Source organism: Eleutherodactylus coqui, chromosome 1 (assembly GCF_035609145.1).
Source record: "Eleutherodactylus coqui strain aEleCoq1 chromosome 1, aEleCoq1.hap1, whole genome shotgun sequence".
NCBI lineage: Eukaryota > Metazoa > Chordata > Amphibia > Anura > Eleutherodactylidae > Eleutherodactylus > Eleutherodactylus coqui.
In genome coordinates, this window is record NC_089837.1 from 266,049,697 (window position 1) to 266,071,813 (window position 22,117).

Consider the following 22,117-nt stretch of genomic DNA (forward strand, 5'->3'; position numbering starts at 1 on the left):
TGCTGCCACGAGACAACTCCTTTAACCATCTGCCTGGATCAATTCAACTTTACTTAGACCAGAAACCTCACAATTCTCCTTCACTGTTCCTTTCTTGGCTCGCATTCAAACAAACGAAAGTGAAGGATAACTTAACTTCAGTTTAAAAGATTTTGTGAACGATAATCGTTCTGTCTAAGCGCACCTTAACTGCCTCAGTGATAGAAAGCCGAGGGTGGTTATTACTAGTACACACTCTGATTGGGTCACTCACTAGTGTTGTACCACCAGAGTCAGTACTAGGCCCTATTCTTTTTAATAACGACATTGTGCATGGATTGTACAGTAAAATATCAAGATTTGCAAATGATACAAAACTAATGTAAAATAATACAAGGGAGGACAGTTTATGGTTACAAATAGATCTGGATAAATTGGGGACTTGGGCAGAAAAGTGGCAAATGAGGTTTAACACTGATAAATGTACAATTATGTACATGGGCAGAGGAAATACATGTCACCATTACAGACTAAATGGGAAACCACTGGGTAACACGGACATGGAAAAGGACTTGGGAATTTTTTACTTTTAACTGTAAGCTTAACTGGAGCAATCAGTGCCAGGCAGCTGCTGCCAAGGCATATAGGATCACGTAGTGCATCAAAAAAGGTTCCTCTTTACAAAGAATTGCTCAGACCATACATAGAATATTGTTTTGTGTACAGTTTTGGCATCGGTATACGAGGACATATCCGAGATTGAGCAGGTTAAACAATGAATGGCACCTGTTCTTACTCTTCTACATGCGTTAACACATTTAACCCTTTTTTCATGCTAGGATAGGGTTTGGATTTGTGAGGACCACGGGTCAAGTCTATACAATGACATACAATATACCAAGCTTGATTATCATACATGAACATCTGAACCTTATACTAGCTAGTATTGTCTATTCTAGAGGTCTTCCCGTAAAGTGTCTTCTATTTAAATATGATCGAATCAGACATAGGGTTGGGTGACATGAATAATTGTTGATAGGATCCCACTATCAAGTAATGCATTTATTACATAAAAATTGAAATTGACTATCAGACATTGTCAAGAATGTTTCTTATCTGAACATTATAACATCTGGAGGCCTTCATAATTATGCATCTATAATATTGTGGTTAGCAGACAATAGCAGTAAACCATGATGAACCTTACATGAAATGAATCTCTAGATCATGAATCCTTGTTCTCTTTATACCTTTGAGTTATTACTTTGTATTATGTCTTTGTCCATCAATGACCCTCTAAGCTATTTCAATGTATTCCCTAATCTGTAACTCTATTTAGTGCCGTGCCGGATGGGTACTTGATTGTGCATAAATTCTGCTTAAATGAGCATTGTCTCTATTGGTATTATAATCAATGATTGATTGCTTTGTGTAATATCACCCTCTGGGGAAATATCAGTTCTGAAGCCGGAGTCCCTCTATACAGCGTCCGTTTAGCCATGACATCTGTGTTACACGATCACGCGGCTGCTGGTTGCCATGGACGCGTTGTGCTCCTACATCATCCGAGTCACATGACTCGGTGTCCCGGGAGTTCCTCGGCCCCTGACTCCCAGTGCTCCTGCGTGTGATCGCCAGTCATCGCGATACTACGGCGCTGATGGAAGGACAGCAACTGTATGCCCATTGGAGCAAGCAGAACGAGCCCCCAGCAAAGGGAGGCGGGAAAACGGATATTTAAACCCATGTAAGCGCCGGACTTACCATCTCTGTCCATTCTATCTTTGGCAGCCGTAACGGCTGGTCGATACTTACCTCTGACAATCCATCCTGATGAAACAACTCCACTATTTGAGAGTTGTGGAAACGCGTTGATGGGCAATGAGGGATGTTAGAACCCAAGCTGTCTGACCCCTCTAAGATGTTTGGCAATTAGGAAAAACTATCAATTAAAGCCTACGCCATTGAGAGATAGAGTTTATAAATATCAGCTAATACAGGGCTACCATACCTGAAATGTTATCAGTATTATTCACTCCCTACCCATCCAATGGTATATTTATTATCTCTGATTCATTTACAATGTGTATGTGAATCTAGACATGTATAAGCAATATATGGTACACGGTCATGTAATTGCTCTTATAAATAAATGGACATGATTGCATAACAGTGAGAGCATTGTTGTGGATCAATCTCTGGACCCTGGGCTATGAGAAAATATAAATAGATGAAATAAATTTATGAAGCGGGTTGAAACAAGATTTTGGTCATTAATGAGGCAGATATCATCTTACTTAAAACCTCACGCACCATAGACCCGCTTTGGATATTTGATCTTATGTGTTAAACCGGAGGGGACTCAACAATTGAAATTAGTGTCAATCCTTGGTTTTAAGGGCTGAGTCCACTACGTTGACTCTGAGAGTATTGTTCACGCATGCTTGTCGCCGTATCCCACTAACTATCATATGGGATGTATGAACTAGTATTGCCCAAGGGTCTTCCACATAATTATTACCTAAGGAAGCATGGTGTGATCATTATTTGATCAGCACTAAATTATATATTTACCCCAGTAGTATAATTGGGGTTAGGATAGGTGTAGTGATATTTGTGATTGAAGTGACAATAGAGACACATATTCTAGATCCTGCAATACATTATCTATGCAGGGATTTATATAGGTCACTTCTTAAATATTGTCTTATTTCTAGTGTGTGACCTAGGTATCACAAAGGTATTTTCTACGTGGACACGCCATTTTTAATTTTAATCAATAAAAGTTAAATTTAAAAAAAACTTTTTTAGTCCTTACAGTGAGATATTGTCAAAATTGGAGTTATTTAGTTAAGAAAAAATACAGCTATGGGGGACAGCCTGATAACTATGTGTATCGGGAGATAATACAGAGATCTCTCCCATGATCTGTTTATACCCAGGACTGTGACTGTAACAAGGGGGCATCATCTTCGTCTAGAGGAAAGAAGGTTTCTACACCGACATAGAAGGGGTTCTTTACTGTAAGAGCAGTGAGACTATAGAACTATCTGACTGAGGATTTGGTGATGGTGAACTTGATAAGAGTTTGAGTGGCCTGGACGTCTTTCTTGACTGTAGTAATATTACATGTTATAGTCCCTGATTACTTCAGAAGGGTTTTTGATCCAGGGATTTTATTATTACGATTGCCAGATTGCAGTCGGGAAGGATTTTTTTCCCCCTAAATGAGGAAAGTCTGCTTCTACCTCATGTTGTGTTTTTTTTTTTGTCTTTCTCTGAATAAATATTGGGGGTAATAGGCTGCACTAGATGTACATAAGTCTTTTTTCAGCTTTACACACTGTTACTATCTTAACCTTTATTTAACCGAAAAGCCGTCTTTGTCAACTTCTATTGGGATTTGCCCCAGAGTGTACTCCATTTTAGCTGTAGAATGGTAAGTGCTCAGGCTAAGTGTGACAGGAGTCGTAGTGGATGGGAGGTATATTTCTCCCAGAGTTCTGTCTTTCTGTGAAGGAGCAGGCTTACTTGCTAGATTATTTTAGAAGCTCCAGTGCTTTGATGTTAAAAGGCAAGGTGTGCAGTTCCTCACTCTACCATGGAGATATATGGTCAAAGCTTTGGGAGCTTCTAACCTGTTGGAAAAACTCTGTAGGAGTACGGAACTCATAACTGAACTTGTTTTGTTTATGCAGTTAGGCTGAGAGAGAATACCAGTCAGTATTGAGGACCGTTTAAGTTAGAGACAGACAGGCTGGGGTTTATTTTGTGCTTTCTAAAGTGCCTGATGTCTGTACTGCTGAACCTTAAATTGAAAAGTATAAACATTATTCTAAGTTGGAAGATCTCAGCACAGGTGTCATTTTAATGGTATGAAATAGTACTTATCATTTGTCATTTTATTCTTTTAGGAGAAGTCAGCAGCTGAAATGTGGCAGAATTACCTCCTCCTCACTGCTTCCCTGTCTCAGCAGTTATGTGAACAGCTAAGGCTTATACTAGAGGCTACAAAAGCTGCAAAGCTCAAGTAAGTTTAGTGCTATATTATGTATTTCAATTTAGGATCATGTTGCCTTGTCATCGTAACTGTAGGCCAATGCTATTAACTTAAGCCACTCTACTTTACATGCTTCCGTTTAACTTGAATCAGTATGAACTGAAAACACTTCAAGCTATTATAGAAATCTCAATCAGGATACCTGTTTAAAGGGGGATTTTCATTCCATATATTTCTGGCATATCCACAGTACATGCCATAAATGTCTGATAGGTGCAGTCCCACCTCTGAGACCCACACCTATCACCAGAACAAGGGTCCATCAGCCCTGTCCCATCTGGCTATCATTCACCATGTGGAATAAATAATAAAATACTTAGTTCAGGCTTTTTCAGATGTGGCTATGGCCACCTGCAGACGGCCGGGGTCGGATTGTGCTGCAAGAATTCTCGTAGCGGGAACTGAGCCCCTGCAGGGACCAGTGCGGCGCTGGGAAAGACATTTCTGTGCGGGCCGCTGCGAGACCCACACAGAAATAGAACATGCTGCGATTTGTTTTCCGCGTGTATTTTCACGCAGACAAACCCCGGCCATCTGCATAGGATTGTGTTTTGCAATGCAATCCTATGCAGGCGTCCAGGGGTGGAAATTCTGCGAGCAATCCTGCCGCAGAATTTCTGCCTGTGTGCAGGGGGCCTATAACAATTATATGTCTCTCTTTGTTATTCTCTAGTTTATTCTGTGTGAAAAATGGGAGAGGGTTTTTATGATTTAGTTTTAACTTTAGTTGTTTTTTTGTTTTTTTAATTTAAGAATAGAGATGAGCGAACACGTTCGGCCCCGCCCCTTTTTCGCCCGAACACCGAACTTTGCGAACACCTCGGTGTTCGGGCGAAAAAGTTCGGGGGCCGCCGTGGCAGCGCGGGGGGGTGCGGCGGGGAGCGGGGGGGAGAGGGAGAGAGAGAGGGCTCCCCCCCGTTCCCCGCTACTGCCGCCCGCGCCGCCGCGCATCTCCCCGCCCCCCGGCGGCACCCGGACACTTACGCGCGAACACTCCAGTGTTCGCTAAAGCCGGTGTCCGGGTGCGGATGTGTCCGTTACGGACACGTTCGCTCATCTCTATTTAAGAATTATGACTTTATTTAACTTTTTTAGTCTCTGACTAACTTGCAATCATTTGATTGCTTCTACAATATCTTTCAGTATTGCACTGTATTGTATTTTCAATGTTCACCTATTAAAACTAAGAAAAGGCAGGGCTTAATAAAGTTAGCCCAGGGCTACCATGGCAAACATGGGCCCTCCTCAATTGCATTTTGGGAGGACCAGTGGTGAGTTGGAAGGTGGGATTGACAGTGCATGTAATCTGTCAAATGGTCGCAATTGAGGTTTGCTCCAATCACAGCTATTTGTGTTTTTTTTTTTCTCGGCTTTTTCAAAGAGTCGGCACCTACTGGGTATGTAGCAGGCTCCACTTCTACACTACCAACCCACACCATACATGTACATCACAGAGAACTAATGTATTAAAGGAATTCATCTGAACAGAATAACCTTCAGAAAATGTAGTGGTATACATTGCAAACTATTTCTTTAATCTCATTTTTCTTTTATTATTGCAGAGGGGATTACAGAACTGGAAAAAGACTAAATATGCGAAAAGTGATTCCATACATAGCCAGTCAGTTCAGAAAAGACAAAATCTGGCTGCGCAGAACTAAGCCCAGCAAACGGGAATACCAGATCTGTTTAGCTATAGATGATTCCTCCAGTATGGTTGACAACCATTCTAAACAGGTTTCAATTTCTAGCCTGCATATTTAATATCTAAAAATATGGTATGTTAATCGGTAAGATAAAGTTGCATTTTTTTTCCAGCTTGCCTACGAGTCCCTGGCAGTGATAGGAAATGCACTGACACTCCTGGAAGTTGGACAGATTGCTGTGTACAGGTAAGAAATGTTTGCTAAATCTTCAAGGCATATTGTTGATTACGTATTATGTGGAAATAGGATGTTAGCAGGAATACTACTACCCCTGTGTAGAAAGGTGGCACAGTGATTATATTGATGGACACTTTGTGGTTTCTGCTGTGATTACTAATAAATTTTGAAATCCCATGCTTACACTTTGAAAAGCATAGTGCTGATTTTGTTGTCTAACTCCACTACATTGCAACTTATGAAGATGATCAGAAGTACAACACTACTATCCATCCTGAAGATTCTGCTGTTTGCTATCCTTTTCTATGGGTCACTGTGAATTACCCCTCTGCCTGCTACATAGTTACATCTACTAATTATCTATAGGCTCACATTATCTGTTTCCACCTTAGTTTTGGAGAAAACGTCAAGCTCTTACATCCCTTCCATGAACAATTTAGTGAGCAGTCTGGATCCAGAATACTCAGTCAATGCAAGTTTCAGCAGAAGAAAACCCTGCTGGCCCAGGTAACCAGGGCATATGCCTACCCTCCTCCATGATCATGTTTTTTGTTCCAAAGTATAATGATTTTTTTTTTCCTGTACAGTTTTTAGAATCTTGTGTTCCCATGTTTGCTGCAGCACAACAAATGCCTCAAAGCAGAGCCCCAGGTGAGCAAAGATGTCTGAAGATTAATTTCTATGTATTAATTGACACATAGTATGTAAGGGTTAAAACAAACATGTCAAACATGATTTGTCATACCCCTGTAATCTTTCTTATGATGAGTTGAAAAACCTTTGCCTGGGCAATCTGTCTAAATGCTTTACTTATCTCTTAATATATGCACCTATCTTGTGCCAGTCTTCTGTAGAGGTTTTTGGGGTTTTGTTGTAAACTTAAAAAAAATATATACTCAGTTTGTTACCTTAGGCTGGGTTCACACAGGGCGAAATTGCTGCGGAATTTCCGAGTGGACTTTCCATGTGGAAAATCCACATGCAATTTTAAGCCTGAGACTAAGCAGCAAAGTGGACAAGATTTGCAAAAATCTCGTCCACACACTGCGACCAAGCCACGCTGAAACTGAAATGCCGCACGGAATTCAAAGCCGCGGCATGTCAATTGTATCATCGTTTCCGCTGCAGGCTCTCTTCTATCTACGAGGAGAGATGGCCGCGGCAGAATAAGCCGCTTTCAAAACCCATGCCAAATGTCTCGGGACTTCAGCTGCAGAAATCTTGCAGAATTTCCATGGGGTCCCGCTGCGGACATTCTGCGGGATTTCCGCCCCTTATGACATAAGCTGGCCTGTTATAACTTAAAGGCACTGAATGAGAACTGAAACCTGTTGTGTGTATTCTCACTGTGTTCTTAATAAAATCCCTTTCAATCTAAAAGACCCACAAAAAAGATGGAATGTAATTTAAAAAAAGGAAGGGGAGGGGTTACTTGACACCAGGTCCATACTGCCTGAACCTGGAACAACACATTTTAAAGTTTTACTCAGATTGAAACCCTCGATTCAAAGAGGTGGGGCACATCATGTAGACTGACCTCTTCTCTTTGTGCTTGTGTATGAGGAGAGAGCAGTCACTTACAAGTTGTGGGCAGGGAGAGGCCAGCAAACTTTAAAATGTGTGGAATAACACTTACTGTACATGGGGTCATAGTGCATACCTGTCCTGGGTATAGACTTCCCATGGTTCGGGCAGCATGAAGATGGTGACAGATCCCTTTAAACCAGGTGTATAGAAATATAATATGATTTTTGTTAGCATACTACTGTCTTCTTGCATGACAATTACCTTACAGTATTGCTACATGGCTCCTTTGTACACAATGCATAGGCTCAAACTTTGCTTAATGAATACACCATAGCCTTCAATGGTAAAAGCTACATGGTCCTTAAAGCAGTCACAAGCCCAACTCACTGCAAACAGGAGAAATGGGAAGATAGTATAGGATTGTGCAAGTAATTTTAATAAAATACCACTATAAACTACACTGGTCTATAATTGGTATAGTTTTTAGCGTTTGCTATATTCTTATCAAACTCCAGCATGTTTTAAGATCTATATTAAATGGTTTTTCTGATATATAATTTTTTTAAAACACCTGGAGACCTATGCTCTATGCTGGCAGTTTACAAGCTACATTCAGTCTGTATACGGAATGTGACACACAGCTGATTGCAGTGCCCTGCTGATGCCTGTGGTTTGTTATGTGGTGGTCCATTTACAGACCGACTGTAGCTTGTAACCAGAGCCAGCAAACAGAATGGGGCTGGTTAGTATAAGTTTTTTTTATTTTTTTCCCCTCATTGTCTGTAGTATAAAAATAATAAAACCAGAAAATCCGGTAAGAATGTTACTTTAGATAATTTATATTTTCTTTCAGAAATTGCCCAACTACTTTTAATAGTCTCTGATGGAAGAGGATTATTTGTAGAGGGAAAGGACCGTGTCACAAGAGCAGTAAAGGCAGCCCGCAACGCTAACATATTTATTATTTTCATTATTTTGGACAACCCTACTTCCAAGGTAAATATGACCTTTTACTGACAGTATTTCCATATTTACTAGGCTAATAAGATGTACAGTCGCTCAACATAGAAATAGGCACTGAAAAAAGAAGACTGTTAGGCCTCTCTCACACAGATGGTTTGTTTTTTAGCATTTAGATGCTGTTAGAGGCTCCCATTGTTTTTCATGGAGCCTCACATACAGCTGCTTAATCGAAGCGCAGGCTAGTGCCACAATTTTCAAGCAGAGTCTGTTCTAATTTTGGGCGGTTAGCGCTCCTCATCAATGAAGAGTGCTAAAAGCTGGCATTGACCACAGCAATAAGAGTGAAACACAGCAAAGGAGACCTGGACCAGCATGACATTTTACCTGCAGTGGCAATGTAGTATTGTGAAATACAGAAGAAGGTGTACCAAGATGGGAGCTGCTGTTTTTGAGAGAGACCTATGGGAGTGGGGAGGGATCCCCATGCAGGGGCTCCACTCTATGACTATCATCTGGCCTAATAGGGTGTATGAAGGGGGGTAGCATCTTGCGCAACCTCTTTAACTCCTTAAGGATGCTGCCCCTTTTTTTTTTGTCCATTTTTCTTTTTTGCATCACCTTTTTAAAAAGAACTTAACTCTTTTATTTATCCATCATCATAGCTGTCTGAGGGCTTATTTTTGCAGGACGAGTTGTCTTTTTCAACGGTACTACATAATGTACTGAAAAACTTGTCATGACAGTTTTTTTTTGTGTCATTCTGAGTAAAAGATTTTTAATGGCTGGGCTTGAGTTAAAATAAAAAAATATATATACTCTACTGTCTCTGGCCTTCCGGGGCACAACTGAGCATCGCACGCTTACGCATCTTCTGGCACAGATGGCCAGTAGCAGTTAGGTGACCGCAGCGGCCAACCAGAGACTGCAGAGTCATCGTCCTGAACTCATGGCATCATGGTGCCCAGGATGTGAACACTGATACCAGGAGTTCAGACAAGAGTTCAGAAGGTGATGCTATGGCCTCTGACTGCCGGGAGTGGTATCTGCTTAGCGGTACCCTGGGGAGCTGAAGACAGGTGAATGTCTTTTTATTTTAACTCATGCCTAGCTGTTGATTTTTTGCTTGTAATGACAAAACCCCTTTAACCCCTTGAGTGGCACACCCGGTAATTTTCCGGGACGAGCTCCACTGCTCATAGCGACATAGCCCGGAAGATTTCTTGGCTGTGTTTCACTATGGGAGCTGCAGAGCACAATGCCACAAGCTGTAGCATTGTGCTCTGCCTGCACAGTCCCACAGACAACAAAGCAAGGGCTTTGAAAAACCAGCAGAAGATATTACCGATATGCCGGCAATCTCCTGCTTTGTTTACAGGTTGCCATAGAGACCATCGGTTTGTCAGAAGCAAGCCGATGGTCTCTGTGGCAGGGAGAGCTAGTGCTTGGCTGTCAGAGGACAGCTAGGTACCTGCTCTTACAGCAGAGATCAGAGAAAACCTCCGATCTCTGCTGTGTTAACCCTTTACATGCGGCAGTCTATGTGACTGCCACATGTAAAGGGCTGTCACTGCAGCATGTAAAGGGCTGTCACCATCGGACCCCCGGAATGTGATCAGGGGGTCCTGATGGGTCCCTGTGAAAGTCCCCTAAAGGGACAAAAAAAAATTTAAAAAAAAGGAAAAAAATTATGAAAACAGTTGTCTCCCTTTACTTTGTAAAAAATCAAAAATACACTCACACATGTGGTATCCATGCGTCGTGATGACCCAGAGAAGGAAGTTAATACATTATTTAACCCCTTAATAACATGGCCCCTTTTTTTCTTTTTTCCCCATTTTTTTTTTCCTCCCCCCTGTTTAAAAAAAATCACAACTTGTCCTGTAAAAAACAAGCCCTCACATGGCCATGTCAATGGAAAAATGAAAAAGTTATGGCTCTTGAGACGCAACTGCAAAATTAGTTGAAATTCAATGATTAGACCATTTTAAAAAACCTGCCCTGGTGGGCACGACAGGGTGGTAGGAAACCCGCCACTCAAGGGGTTAATGGACTGGAACAAATCTTTACAAATAAGCGTTTCCTTTATTGTAAGGTAACTTAAAGGAAGGTTGTCAGCTTGAACTTGCTGTTCAAACTGAAGGCATCATGTTACAGAGCAGGAGCACCTGAGGAGATTGTGATATATTTTATGGGAAAGCTTTAGTATGACTTGTATTTTATTACTTTATAACTCTCTTCATATTAATTGAGGTCTGTGTTTGATTATTTTGAATGGATAAGTTGCAGCATATGAACAGATTATTTAATATGTATAGAATAGATTGTAAACCAGAGTTTCAATGCCTACCATGGGAGCTGAGCTATGCTGTTTCTGTATGTTCTACTGGCTGTAGCATAGAGAGAGGTATTCTCATAATAGGCTGAGATGGGAATACCCTTTTAATATTGTAAAACTGCTAATTCACTTTAACACCTCATGAAATTTCCTTTAGTTCAGCTTTGCTGCATACATAAATGTAGTGGAAGAGCTGAAACGTTGCTTCTGTGATCACGGGTGAATAAATTCTTCACTTCACTTGACCATAGGACTGCTGCCTCCATTTATTTTCTCATTTTAATTGTAGCTATTAACACGCTCCATATTGTTTTTAGGATTCTATCTTGGATATTAAAGTGCCAATTTTTACAGACCCCAAAGAGATGCCAAAAATGATATCTTACATGGAACAGTTTCCCTTTCCTTTCTACATCATCCTTCGAGATGTGAACACTCTTCCAGAAACCCTGAGTGATGCCCTCAGACAGTGGTTTGAGCTGGTAACTATTTCAGAACTTGTGTAGACCATGTCTGGATACTTGCACAACAGCCTGCACTCACTGCAGCAGAATGGAGAGATTACGGAAGAGTCTTGGAACTGTGCACAGTGGCATTGAACAGCATGTCCTGCAGCTCAGGTCAAGTCATTTCAATGATGCAGGAAGCTATGCAATGTATCTCCCAAGTAGAAAATGGCATACCTTCAAATATTTGATGTCATCTGATGGCCATCTTGTGCGTAACATGACAAATTTATCATAAAACCAAGCACACTAGCGGTACACAGTAGATGGACACATGGAGAGTAAGATTGTAAGGTATACTATGTAGAAATGTAGGACGTTTGTATTTTTTTTTTTCAAGTAAAATGAATGCAAAAATCCAAGGTTTTATTTTTGTAATAAACCAAAGTTCCCTTAAAAACCATTTAATCCTAAAATCCAAACATTTCTACTCTTGTTGTGGTCTAACTTGTTTTCCATACTCTGTATTGTAAATCACAACATTATACTGTGAAGCCTGCACATTTTGTACTATATTGTTAGGACATACAACTTATTTGTCTGTCAAACACGTCTGACTTTTTATTTTTATTTTTTTGCTACCCCCATAGCTATGCAGCCTAATAAAGATCATTTGTAACTGTATGATTCTGCTTTATGGAACAGCCCACTGTTAAAATATACATTCTAAGCTGGCCAAAGATGTGGTCCAATTCCAGAAGCACTCAGGTCCTTTTTTTTTTTCCTGCAGTGGAAAATCTTTTGATTTTGTATTCCCACGTGGATTCTTCAGAAATATTGGTAAACTAAATGCAGTAATTATTACTAATGTCCTAGAAAAATTTTGAAGCATGAGCAATAGGTATTTGGACCGATGGAGTAATTTAGTTTTTAGTACTGTAGATGTAAGAATTATCATAACATTATTCGGAGTATTAACAATTTCATATATGACCAACTTTACAGATGACTCAAGACCAAATATGGCTTTTTGTGTGGGTTGTGTTCCTCCATAGACTATGGAACAAAATATTTAAAGAGGAACTGTCATGTCAACAGGGCTGGTTAAGAGCTTTGCAGCTGCTCACTTAATTGGGATTGTGGGCATTTTCCACTTGATACATTAACAGTGCCAGGAGCCGAAAATGTGTGAAAATGAACAATTATCATGTAAACATGGCCAGCGATTGAATGCTAAATGATAATCCGCTTACCGTTTGTCATTCATTTTATGCAGGCATAAAAATCATTGTTGACCATATGCTAGTCGTTGCATGTAAAAGGCAATTGTTCAGTCATTGGCAAACCATACCCAGGCATTTTTAGACTTACTCGACAGACCAATGATAATCTTAATGAGAAAAGAGTTTAAATTAATTTTTTTTTTTTTTTAAATCTGCACTTGTAAATGAATGCCCGTTAAAGAGAATCTGTTACTATCTTTTTATAGCCCTCTCTGGCAGAGGCATAAGGCATGGGCAGGCCAGCTGATTAATGATAAGTCTGCTGTATGTATCTGTGCAGCAGTTTAGGAAAAACTTCCATTTCATCAGTAACAGCACATGCGTATTCTTGAGCTGCAAACTAGTCCTGTCTTCCAGTCACTGATTGACAGCTGTCTGCATATTACTTAACATAGAGAAAGAGAGAGAGCTGTCAATCAGCAGAGCAGGGTGGGTGAGGCAAGCTGCAGCTCATGAATATTGAGGACTAGTTCTCCCTGGCTGGCTGCTACTAATAAAATGGAAGTTTCTCCCAAACTACTGCACATATACACACAGCAGACTTATCACTGTAATCAGCATGCCTGCCACTACCTCATGGTGCTCTCAGTGTGAGGGCTGTGAAGAGATGGTGAGATTTCCTTTTAATAAACAATGTGTAAGATGTGTGCAGCAATGCTGTGTATTTAGTCTGTGCTGTATAGTGTTTTTGTAGCAGAGTCGTCCATGTGCATAATGTGTGCTGGATTGCTGTGTTTGTAATGCAATAAGGGATCTACTGTATGTGCACCATTGTTTAAATGGTAAGAAAATGACAACCCATTAGGTTTAACAGAAGCTGACGGGTTATCCGGGACATCTATTTTTTCAAAAACCAGCTCAGCCTGCAGCATGAACATAAAAATATATACTCGCCTTCCCCTGTTCCCTTTCCACCAGCACCAAGTTCCCACTACTTTCACTTCTGGGTGCAGAACAATGACATCTCAACACCAGTTCATATGTCCACTGACTCTAATCACTGGCTAAGTGAGCAGGTGATTGGATGCACTGCTGAGTTACAAGTAGAGTGATCATATGACATGCATGATCTGCTCTACCCAGAGGTTATAGGGCAAGCTGTTTGGGCGTAGACTGCAAAGGCTGGGAGTAGGAGGAGCAACGCAGGGGAGTATAAACTTATTATTTTTTTTACTATATACACATTGTAAAAAACAAAAGCACCATGTTATATTGCCATTAGAACATGTATGGAACCATCTGGGATGCCAACTTCGACTGCCTACACATTCACACGATTTAGGGGCTCAGTTACAGCAAATGTGGACAGATATGCTGCAGGATACCATATGGAACCTGTATGCATCCATGCCCACCTGTATCACATCTTGCATCCAAGCTAGAGGCGGTACAACAGGGTACTAGAGCCTCCATATCGCATCTTGCATCCAAGCTAGAGGTGGTACAACAGGGTACTAGAGCCTCCCTTCAAGGGGTCAGTTTTCTGCAATAAATTATCCTTTTGATGCAATAGTGTAATCATTTACTTAGAGCAACATTAAAATCACAACTCCTAGTTGCTTGAGTTGTTTTTTTTTTAGGGTATAATGGGCACCGCTACTAAATGGAGGGGCTGGGGCCTGTGAGGGGCATTATTACAGAGTGGGGGACTACAAGGAGCATTAAAACTGAATGAGGACCTGTCCGGGGGATTATTACGGAGTGTGAGCCTAATATGAAGCATGACTACTGAGTGGGGGGCCTATCTAGGGCATTGTTTCCAAGTGAGGCCATAAGGGGGGCATTATTGTGTAAAGGCACTTTCACTGTGTGGGACACGAAAAGTGGCACTTACTATGTGGGGCCTACAGGGAGCACAAAAAGAGGGATTCCATTACTGTGTGAGTTATCTTGGGTAACATTACTACTACCATGGATGGAGGATTATATAGAAGTTTGAAAACAAAGCTAGATCTATGGAAAAGTGAGGAGTCAAAAATGTACGCATCAAATCTGCAAAGGCAAGTTGTCACCAGAAAAATCATCACAAGGGATATAACAGTATTGCAATCATGTATACCGTCTGCAGAGCATCTCTGTAGATCTAGCATACACTGCTATATGGTTACTGTACTGGGAAGGGGGGGGAGGGGTAATATTGGTCTTCGTATAGTGTTTTGTTTTTCCCAGCAATACTTTGGTATTATGTGGTCATTACTTAGCATTTAGTATTGTTGGTAATGTTGATCTTTGTAGTGGTCTTTATTCAGTAACAGTATGCTGGTATTAGTCACTATGTGGTTGTAATATGTGATAATGTTGCTCTTGTTATGTTGGGTTTTGTTTAGTGACAGTACAGAGGCAATTATACAGGTCATGATTAGTACAGTGATCCCATGTAGGATTTATTTTTCTTCACTTTTCAAAAATAAAAAACCCACAGCTTTTAATAAACTGCATTAACATTTATTCCATTATTTATTTACACCCACTAGGAACGTCACAGTTTGATCTTTGGTATACTCAGTATGGCAAAGAATTATTCCATGTGTGTATAAAACTGCAAAGCAATCTATTAGAAAGTGTTGAAGGTTCAGCCTAAGGGCTCATTCACACATGCATACTGTCACTGCGTATTACACACTCATAACACGCGGAGAATGGAGGCAATAAAAGTTTATGGGCTTTCACTCTTCCATTCACACTGGCATGTGGGCACTGCGTATGGATGTGCACAAGAAATAAATCGCAGCATGCTCTATTTCTTTGCGTATCAAATGCAGCACTTGAAAGGGCTACGTATGAAATGCTGTCCCTGCGAAGGGGCAGCACTTCGATACGCATCCCCACTCTGAATAGAGTCGGTAATTTGGAGAGAGAAAAAAAAAAAAATTCGCACTGTGCATGTCCATGACGTTATATTCCCAGGCATGCGCAGTGCCGATCGCAGCCTGTATGCGGTCTCTGCCAACAGAGCAAAAGGGCTGTGATGCATACAACACTGCAAGTTATCCTGCCCGTGTGAATGAGCTCTTATAGACATAAGAGTAGGGCCCTTTCTTAGCTCTCTGGCTGCCATTATTATCCATCAGCATCCCACAATTTCACTTCTGGGTGCCCGGTAAGAACAGAGGAGAGCCCCCTCCTGCTGTCTAATCTGATACAATTGTTGCTATTGACTGTGACATTTAGGCCTTATGTCCACTTGAAAAATACAATCCGCGCAGAATCTGCCGCAGATTTCCGCGGCGGATTTGCTTTAAATGGTATTTTTTTTGCATGCAGATATCCGTACACATTGCTATCAATGTGATAGCAATGTTGGCGATCCACGGCAGAATGGAGCATGCCACGGTTTTCCCCCCGTGTGTGAAAAACGCAATTCTTTTAAAATGCCATCCACGGGTGCAAAAATCAATTTAATGGACCGCGGATGGCCAATGATTCCCTATGGGCAAAATCCGCTGCGGAATCCACAATTCCATTTAGCTAGTGGACATGAGGCCTTAGGAAGCTAAGTGATGGATCCAAGTCTTTCTGATCCTTGCCATTACAGCCAGAGCACAGCTGTCAATAAATACAGGGGTCATGCACGATCCATGACATGAATTACTAACGATCATAAAAGCTGAAGACAAGCCAGTCGATTATCATTTACATCATGGAGGCTTAAGGGTTAGAAATGGTTGGCACCTTAATGTACACCTTTAGTACCAACATGTTCTGTGCTTCATAGGAAATTTGCTTTGGCAAGCTATGCATGCCACCTAGGCTTCTACCAGCTTTAGGGCTGTAGCAGGCGATTTGCTGACCCCAACCTACTTGTATTTGGGCCATTTGTTGCTGGTTTGGGCCCATGTACAACATAGGACCACTTTGTTTTCCCAAACACCCCTGCTAGAACACCAAGGTTAGTGACCGTAAACCCTCTACTGCCTTAGGAAAAAAAATATTCTATACAGAGTAAAACTTCCTTGTTGGTCTATTTTCTGCTGTGTAAACTTGGTGTGCATCTTATACAATGAAACATTTAATAATATGTATATAGTACAGTGACATATGAATACAGTACACCTGACAAATTAAAGGTTGGGAAGGACCTGTGGGCACTGTTTAATTGAATTTCTTTCTTGGTGCATTTGTCTGCCTCAAACGTCCTTCACAAACTGTTTTTATTTTTTTTTATTGGGCATTTAGTGCAGCTAGTTATTTAATTACTATGAATTTCAACAGTGTTTTTTTCCCTTTAAACAGCCATGTGTTGATTTTACATGTGTGCGCGCGCGTGCGTGCGTGCGTGCGTGCGTGTGTTTTCATATAGAAAAGTCTATGGGAATCTGCCTTTGAAAAAAAAAAAAAACATACATGGGGGATCTGGTACTTGGGGTGGAGTTGTTGGTGAAACCATAATGATCCTTAAAAAAAAGCAAAAAACACCATACCCAAAGTGGGGTAACACGTCACAAAATGAAAAAAAACAAAAAACACTCTAGTGCATTTCATAATCATAGATTGCCACCTAGCCAATATCTGGCTAGAGTTTTGTTTTTTTTTGCAAAGTAGTAAACAAAAAAAACAACTAAAACTTACAAAAGAACACTCTAAAACACCCTATGGCTGCATTCACACGGGGTGCAATTGCCACGGACTTTTCATGTACACTTTCCGCACGGGAATTCCGGATGCAACCTGAGGATAAGCAGCAAAGTGGACGAGATTTGTAAAATCTCGTTTACATGCTGCTTACAAGCCACACGGAAACTGGCATGTGGCACAGAATTTAAATCCGCAACATGTGAATTTTGGCGCAGTTTCCGCTGCGGGCTCTCTTCTCTATTGGGAGAGCTTTCCACGGTGGATTACAGGCTGAAAGCCACTTCAAAACCGTGCCAAATGGCGTGGGTATTGAAGCAGCCCTTCTGCTGCGGAAAGCTCGCGGATTTACCGTATGGCCCCGCTGCAGACATTCTGAGAGATTTCCGGCCCGTAGGAACCCAGCCTATGAGTGTGTACAGACATCCCACAAACCGAGGGAGATCTACAATTTTTACAGCATAGGCCATGTGTAAAAAATTTGAACAAATCCTATCCACATGGTGCAGGGGGAAAAAAGGACAATTGATATGTGATGTGGATTTTGAAGGCGCAGCATATTAATTATTTCCTGTGGATTTTTACCCCAGAATTGTGTGACAAATTGAATACATATGGATTTTGTTTCAGATCACTTGCAAATATTGCTGCAAAATTCACTCCTAGTTCCTGTGGACATAGCCCAAGGGCTCTTTTACATGGAGATATTCTGGTCAATATTTAGCATTAGTATTTTTGGCAAAACTAGGACTGGAACAAAGGGAAAGATGTCATAATGGAAGGATGTGCACTTCTTCCATATTTTGGACCCATTTCTACTTTCAGCTGACAAATGATGCAAAATAATCTTACCACTGCATTGTAGATTGTTTATCGTAGTAGTTTTCACAGTTTTGAGCTAAAACCAGGAGTGGATACGACAGGAAGAAGTCCTTTCTTTATTTCCCATATCTGTTGAATTTTACTTCTGGCTTTGCCTCAAATAACCTTGGTATGAAACCTCCTCAGATTCACAACCATGAACTTTGAAAATCTATCTACGGGATGGATGATTAATAGCCGATTGGTGGTGGCTTCCACTACGGGCCCACCCTTCCCCCATTACTCACGGCAGGACTGCAATGATAATTTGAATGCAGTAGCCATTAAGTATGCGTGTTGCTGCTCCATTCAATGTTTTGGACAGCCCAGTAAAATTCTTGTCTATTTCCATCAGCCTAATAGGTTTTGAAAGTAGCAGCAGGTATAATACTCAACCACCACTCTATTCAAAATATGTCCTCACTATGCAATGAGAAGAGAGGTTGGATTTGGCCTCCTATATCAAAACAGCTAACTATTAAAAGAATCCCTGATATGTAATTCCTATCTATACCGCTAAATGTAGCGCCATTACACTAATGTATAAAAGCTCATGCCCCTGCTGCAGACATGGGACCTAGGAAATGTGACCACAATAAACTGCACTTTAAACCATTACATGTATAGATGGGACTTTTTGATGTTGGGGTGAATCCCAACTGCAGAATGTGAGCCACTCTTAACACTGGTATGTGTAAGTAACACTATGTTTAGCTTTTCATCCTTGTGTGTATCTTGTTAGACTTTACACTGTATATTTAATAGTGTTTCCCCATAAATAAGACCCTATTGAATATTAATTTTTGCCCCAAAAGAGGCACAGGTTTTTTTTTTGGGGGGGGGGGGGTGTCTTATACTCACCTAGCTGGTGCTGTCCAGGTCTCTCCTGCTGCTTTTGTGGTGTTCCTGACGGCTTCTGTGCAGTTGTTAGCACCAACAGTACATCTCTTGCTGGTAACTGGGTTTGAAAATCCCACCTCCCGCAAGAGATTGCTCTGATTTGGCTGAGCCACTGGGCTCCAGAGCCAGCGCTCTATGCACCAATCACAGCAAATTTTAGAGAGTTTCTAAAAAACATTCTGAGGCGAAATCAAAGCTTGGCCTTTCACATTTCACCCCTCTGCATATATTTCTAACCAAGAACCTTTTCCAAATCACTAAAACTTAATACAGTACTTGTTTCATTAGATACAATTTACCATCAAAATGTAACAAAGTATTTAAGTCTTTATTGATAACAACCACATATATTGTCACATTTCTTATTACTCAAGTTAAATGTCATCTTTGAGTTCTTTCAATGAGGCTTGTTAAGGTACCTCCACATGTACTGAAAAGGTGCAGCTCTATGCATACAATATCTGCAGCAAAATGAGTGAGAATAACAAATCTCCTCCCACATGTGGAATATTTCCATGTGAAAATTGACCCGAGCTGTGATTTTCAGTACAGATTTCACCCCTTTCAACAAAGAACAATGGGTTCTTTGGGTATTTTCATCCTTAAATAAATTCACTAAAATTGTTTTGAACACTTACCAGGTCTAGCAAACACAAATGTTAAAAAAAAAAACACTTTTCCATCTAGAGAAATCCTAGAAATGCAACTATGAAAAAAAAGAAAAATTCAAAAATATGAAGATCTTGAATTCTTTCAATAAATGCTGCTGACTGTGGTCAAGGTTTTCGTTTTTTGGGATATTTTTGTGGCATACGTTTTGTGGTATCTGTGTACAAGTCTACATTTAACAACTTAATGAACAGGTAAAAATAATGAAATGGCAATTTCAAATTTGAAAATACACTTCCAAGAGCTTGAATATTAAGAAGAAAAAAACCCGTCATAGCAGGATTGCTCAATCTGCAAGTAAAGACCCAGACTGTATCTTCTGGTTGAGAACTTCCCCTGAACACTAAGGCTTCTCTCAGCAGCGTTTTCAGCTCTGTGCTAAACGCTGTACAAGGCTCCCATTCATTTCAATGGGGCTGCTCACTCAAGGCTGAAAACGCTGCTTTGAAAAACGCTGCATTTTGAAGGTGCTGCATGTTCTATTCTTGGGCGTTTTTAGCTGAGTCTCCCATTGAAATGAATGGGCAGGCTCTTCAGCTGGGCTGAAAACACAGCTGAAAAGGCAGTGTTTTGCAAATGCCCTGTGTGAGGGAGGCCTAACAACTCAGGGCACCTTCACACAGGCGAGGGCGATATCACGTGATTCGGGCCCGATATTGCACTTGCCACCATGTGAAAGCCCCGTGGATGTGAGGTATTTTCATGTGAAAACAGCCTCGCATCACTGTGGGGCTGAAAGGAATCCCTGCCACGGCTGTCACAATCGCAGCAGAGGATCGCAGAGTTCTCCCATCGCTTTCAATATGTTGTAGAAAGATAGAACATGCTGACATTTGTTTTCTGCATAGCATCGCAGGAAAACATTGCTAATGTGAATGAACCCATTTAAAAGAATGTGTGTCATATTTGTGCGTCTCGCAACGCATGATTTTCTCACCAGTGTAAAGGCACCCTGACTGTTGCTTGAATTTTTGTTACTGTAAGACCTCATTCGCATTTGCAAATTCCATCTGTTTACTGGGGAAAAAAAGTCTGTGGATTCTGAACCCCAAAAAATAGGTCTCATTCACACCAGTATATTGACTCAAGTGTAGATGCCAAAAAAAAAAGGTATAAATGTTTAAGTGTAAGCAGGTAGGGTTTGGAAACACTCACGGAGTAAGTATAGGTGCACAATATGACATTTGCAATACACTGTTTCTATGTAGAAATGAGAAATTCTAGTCAGAAGTAGGAAATCTTTCAAGCCTTCTTTCACACACCCAATATACAGCACTATATGACTCAATTTAGTGTCAAAAAGACAAAATGATCCCATCATGGGTAAGCAGGATCTGTGTTTATTTCCCTAAGAAATAGTGTAACAAGTCTATGCTTCCATTATGTTCTAACCAGCAGCACAGTATTGGGAAGTTAGCAAAAAATAAATCTACAGCGAGGGCAATACTGTCCCGCGGAACTCAAAATCGATAGCTATCGCCTCTGAACAAGCAAATCAAAGGAACTGTCTGAGTCCACACATGGCAGGAAAAAAAAACAAAGAGAGAGGAGGCTCTAGTTAATATTTAATTCATTCAATATTCCACCTGCTATACTAGTACACAGGAGCAGAACTACCCCTCAATATTGTGCTGCTGGTTAGGACATAAGGGAACCTCCTCTTTCCAGTTTTTGGTGCTAAATATACAACAATCACATGGAGCAATAATACTAAGGCTTTATTGACATAGGGTGTATGTGTGTATGTCAACCACTTATCCTGAGCTTTTTTTTTTTTAGGCCTCTGTAATGTTGCAGGAGTGTACAGTAACTTTTTCAAAATGCTAATCTAACGACGTACCAGAAATAGTGGCCAGGGGAAGCTGCTAGCTTTTAGCAATAAATTGCAGGCAAAATTACTTTCATTTTGGTGTTATATTGACTTTACTATTCAGTTGAGTAAGAAAATTCATGCTAATAATAAGTTATCCAGTGTACTCCAGAAATGTAATTTGCCGCAGTTCCTAATGCTGATGTTACACGGGTGCTTTGCAGGACAACATGTCTGATGGAGCCTTCTAATCACTATAGATAGAAGCAGCTCCTACAAAGAATCTATTATGCTATATGATGCATTCCAGGTACTAATATTGGTTTCACGGCCTGATGTAGTGTTCGCCAACATGCAATATGCCCACAAATGCGGGGGCGGGGGGGGGGGGGGGTGTTAAACCCGACTTGCGTCACTTCACTCTAAAAGCCGCAGTGGAAGATTGCTGAGTGTTTACCACTGTTTTCAATGGTAAACCTCACATACACCTCGCCCGCCATGCAATGCTTTGCCGCGCCCATTGAAAACAATGGGTGATGCGTTCCGAGCAAATGACCAAAGATACGACATGCCGCGATTCTTTCGCTCATGTATATGACCTTATTCAAAAGACTGTAGTTCAAATCCATGCAAGATTTTCTCGGCCGTGTGGAAACAGCCTTAGGGCGCCCACCCACTGGCGATTTTTTTCCCTGCGAAATTCGCAGCATTTTTTTCTCTGCAGGGGTCTATGGGACTTGTAATGTTAAAATCGCGATCGCGCAAAATCGCAATTTACCGCGAAATCGCGTTTTTGCGCGATCGCGATTTTAACATTACAAGTCCCATA

General features: G+C 40.9%; 1 protein-coding gene across 2 annotated transcripts in view; it reads left to right on the top strand.

Moving 5' to 3' along the window:
• The window catches only part of MDN1 (midasin AAA ATPase 1), a 351,783-nt gene extending 339,906 nt beyond the window's left edge, over positions 1 to 11,877 (top strand). For both annotated transcript variants that reach the window (XM_066608461.1, XM_066608470.1), the window contains exons 96-102: positions 3,894 to 4,009; positions 5,602 to 5,776; positions 5,858 to 5,931; positions 6,315 to 6,429; positions 6,510 to 6,573; positions 8,303 to 8,445; positions 11,065 to 11,877. In XM_066608461.1, the coding sequence (XP_066464558.1) occupies positions 3,894 to 4,009; positions 5,602 to 5,776; positions 5,858 to 5,931; positions 6,315 to 6,429; positions 6,510 to 6,573; positions 8,303 to 8,445; positions 11,065 to 11,253 (876 nt within the window). In that variant the 3' untranslated portion in view covers positions 11,254 to 11,877. The remainder of the gene's footprint in view (positions 1 to 3,893; positions 4,010 to 5,601; positions 5,777 to 5,857; positions 5,932 to 6,314; positions 6,430 to 6,509; positions 6,574 to 8,302; positions 8,446 to 11,064) is intronic.
• Positions 11,878 to 22,117: the final 10,240 nt, after the last annotated feature.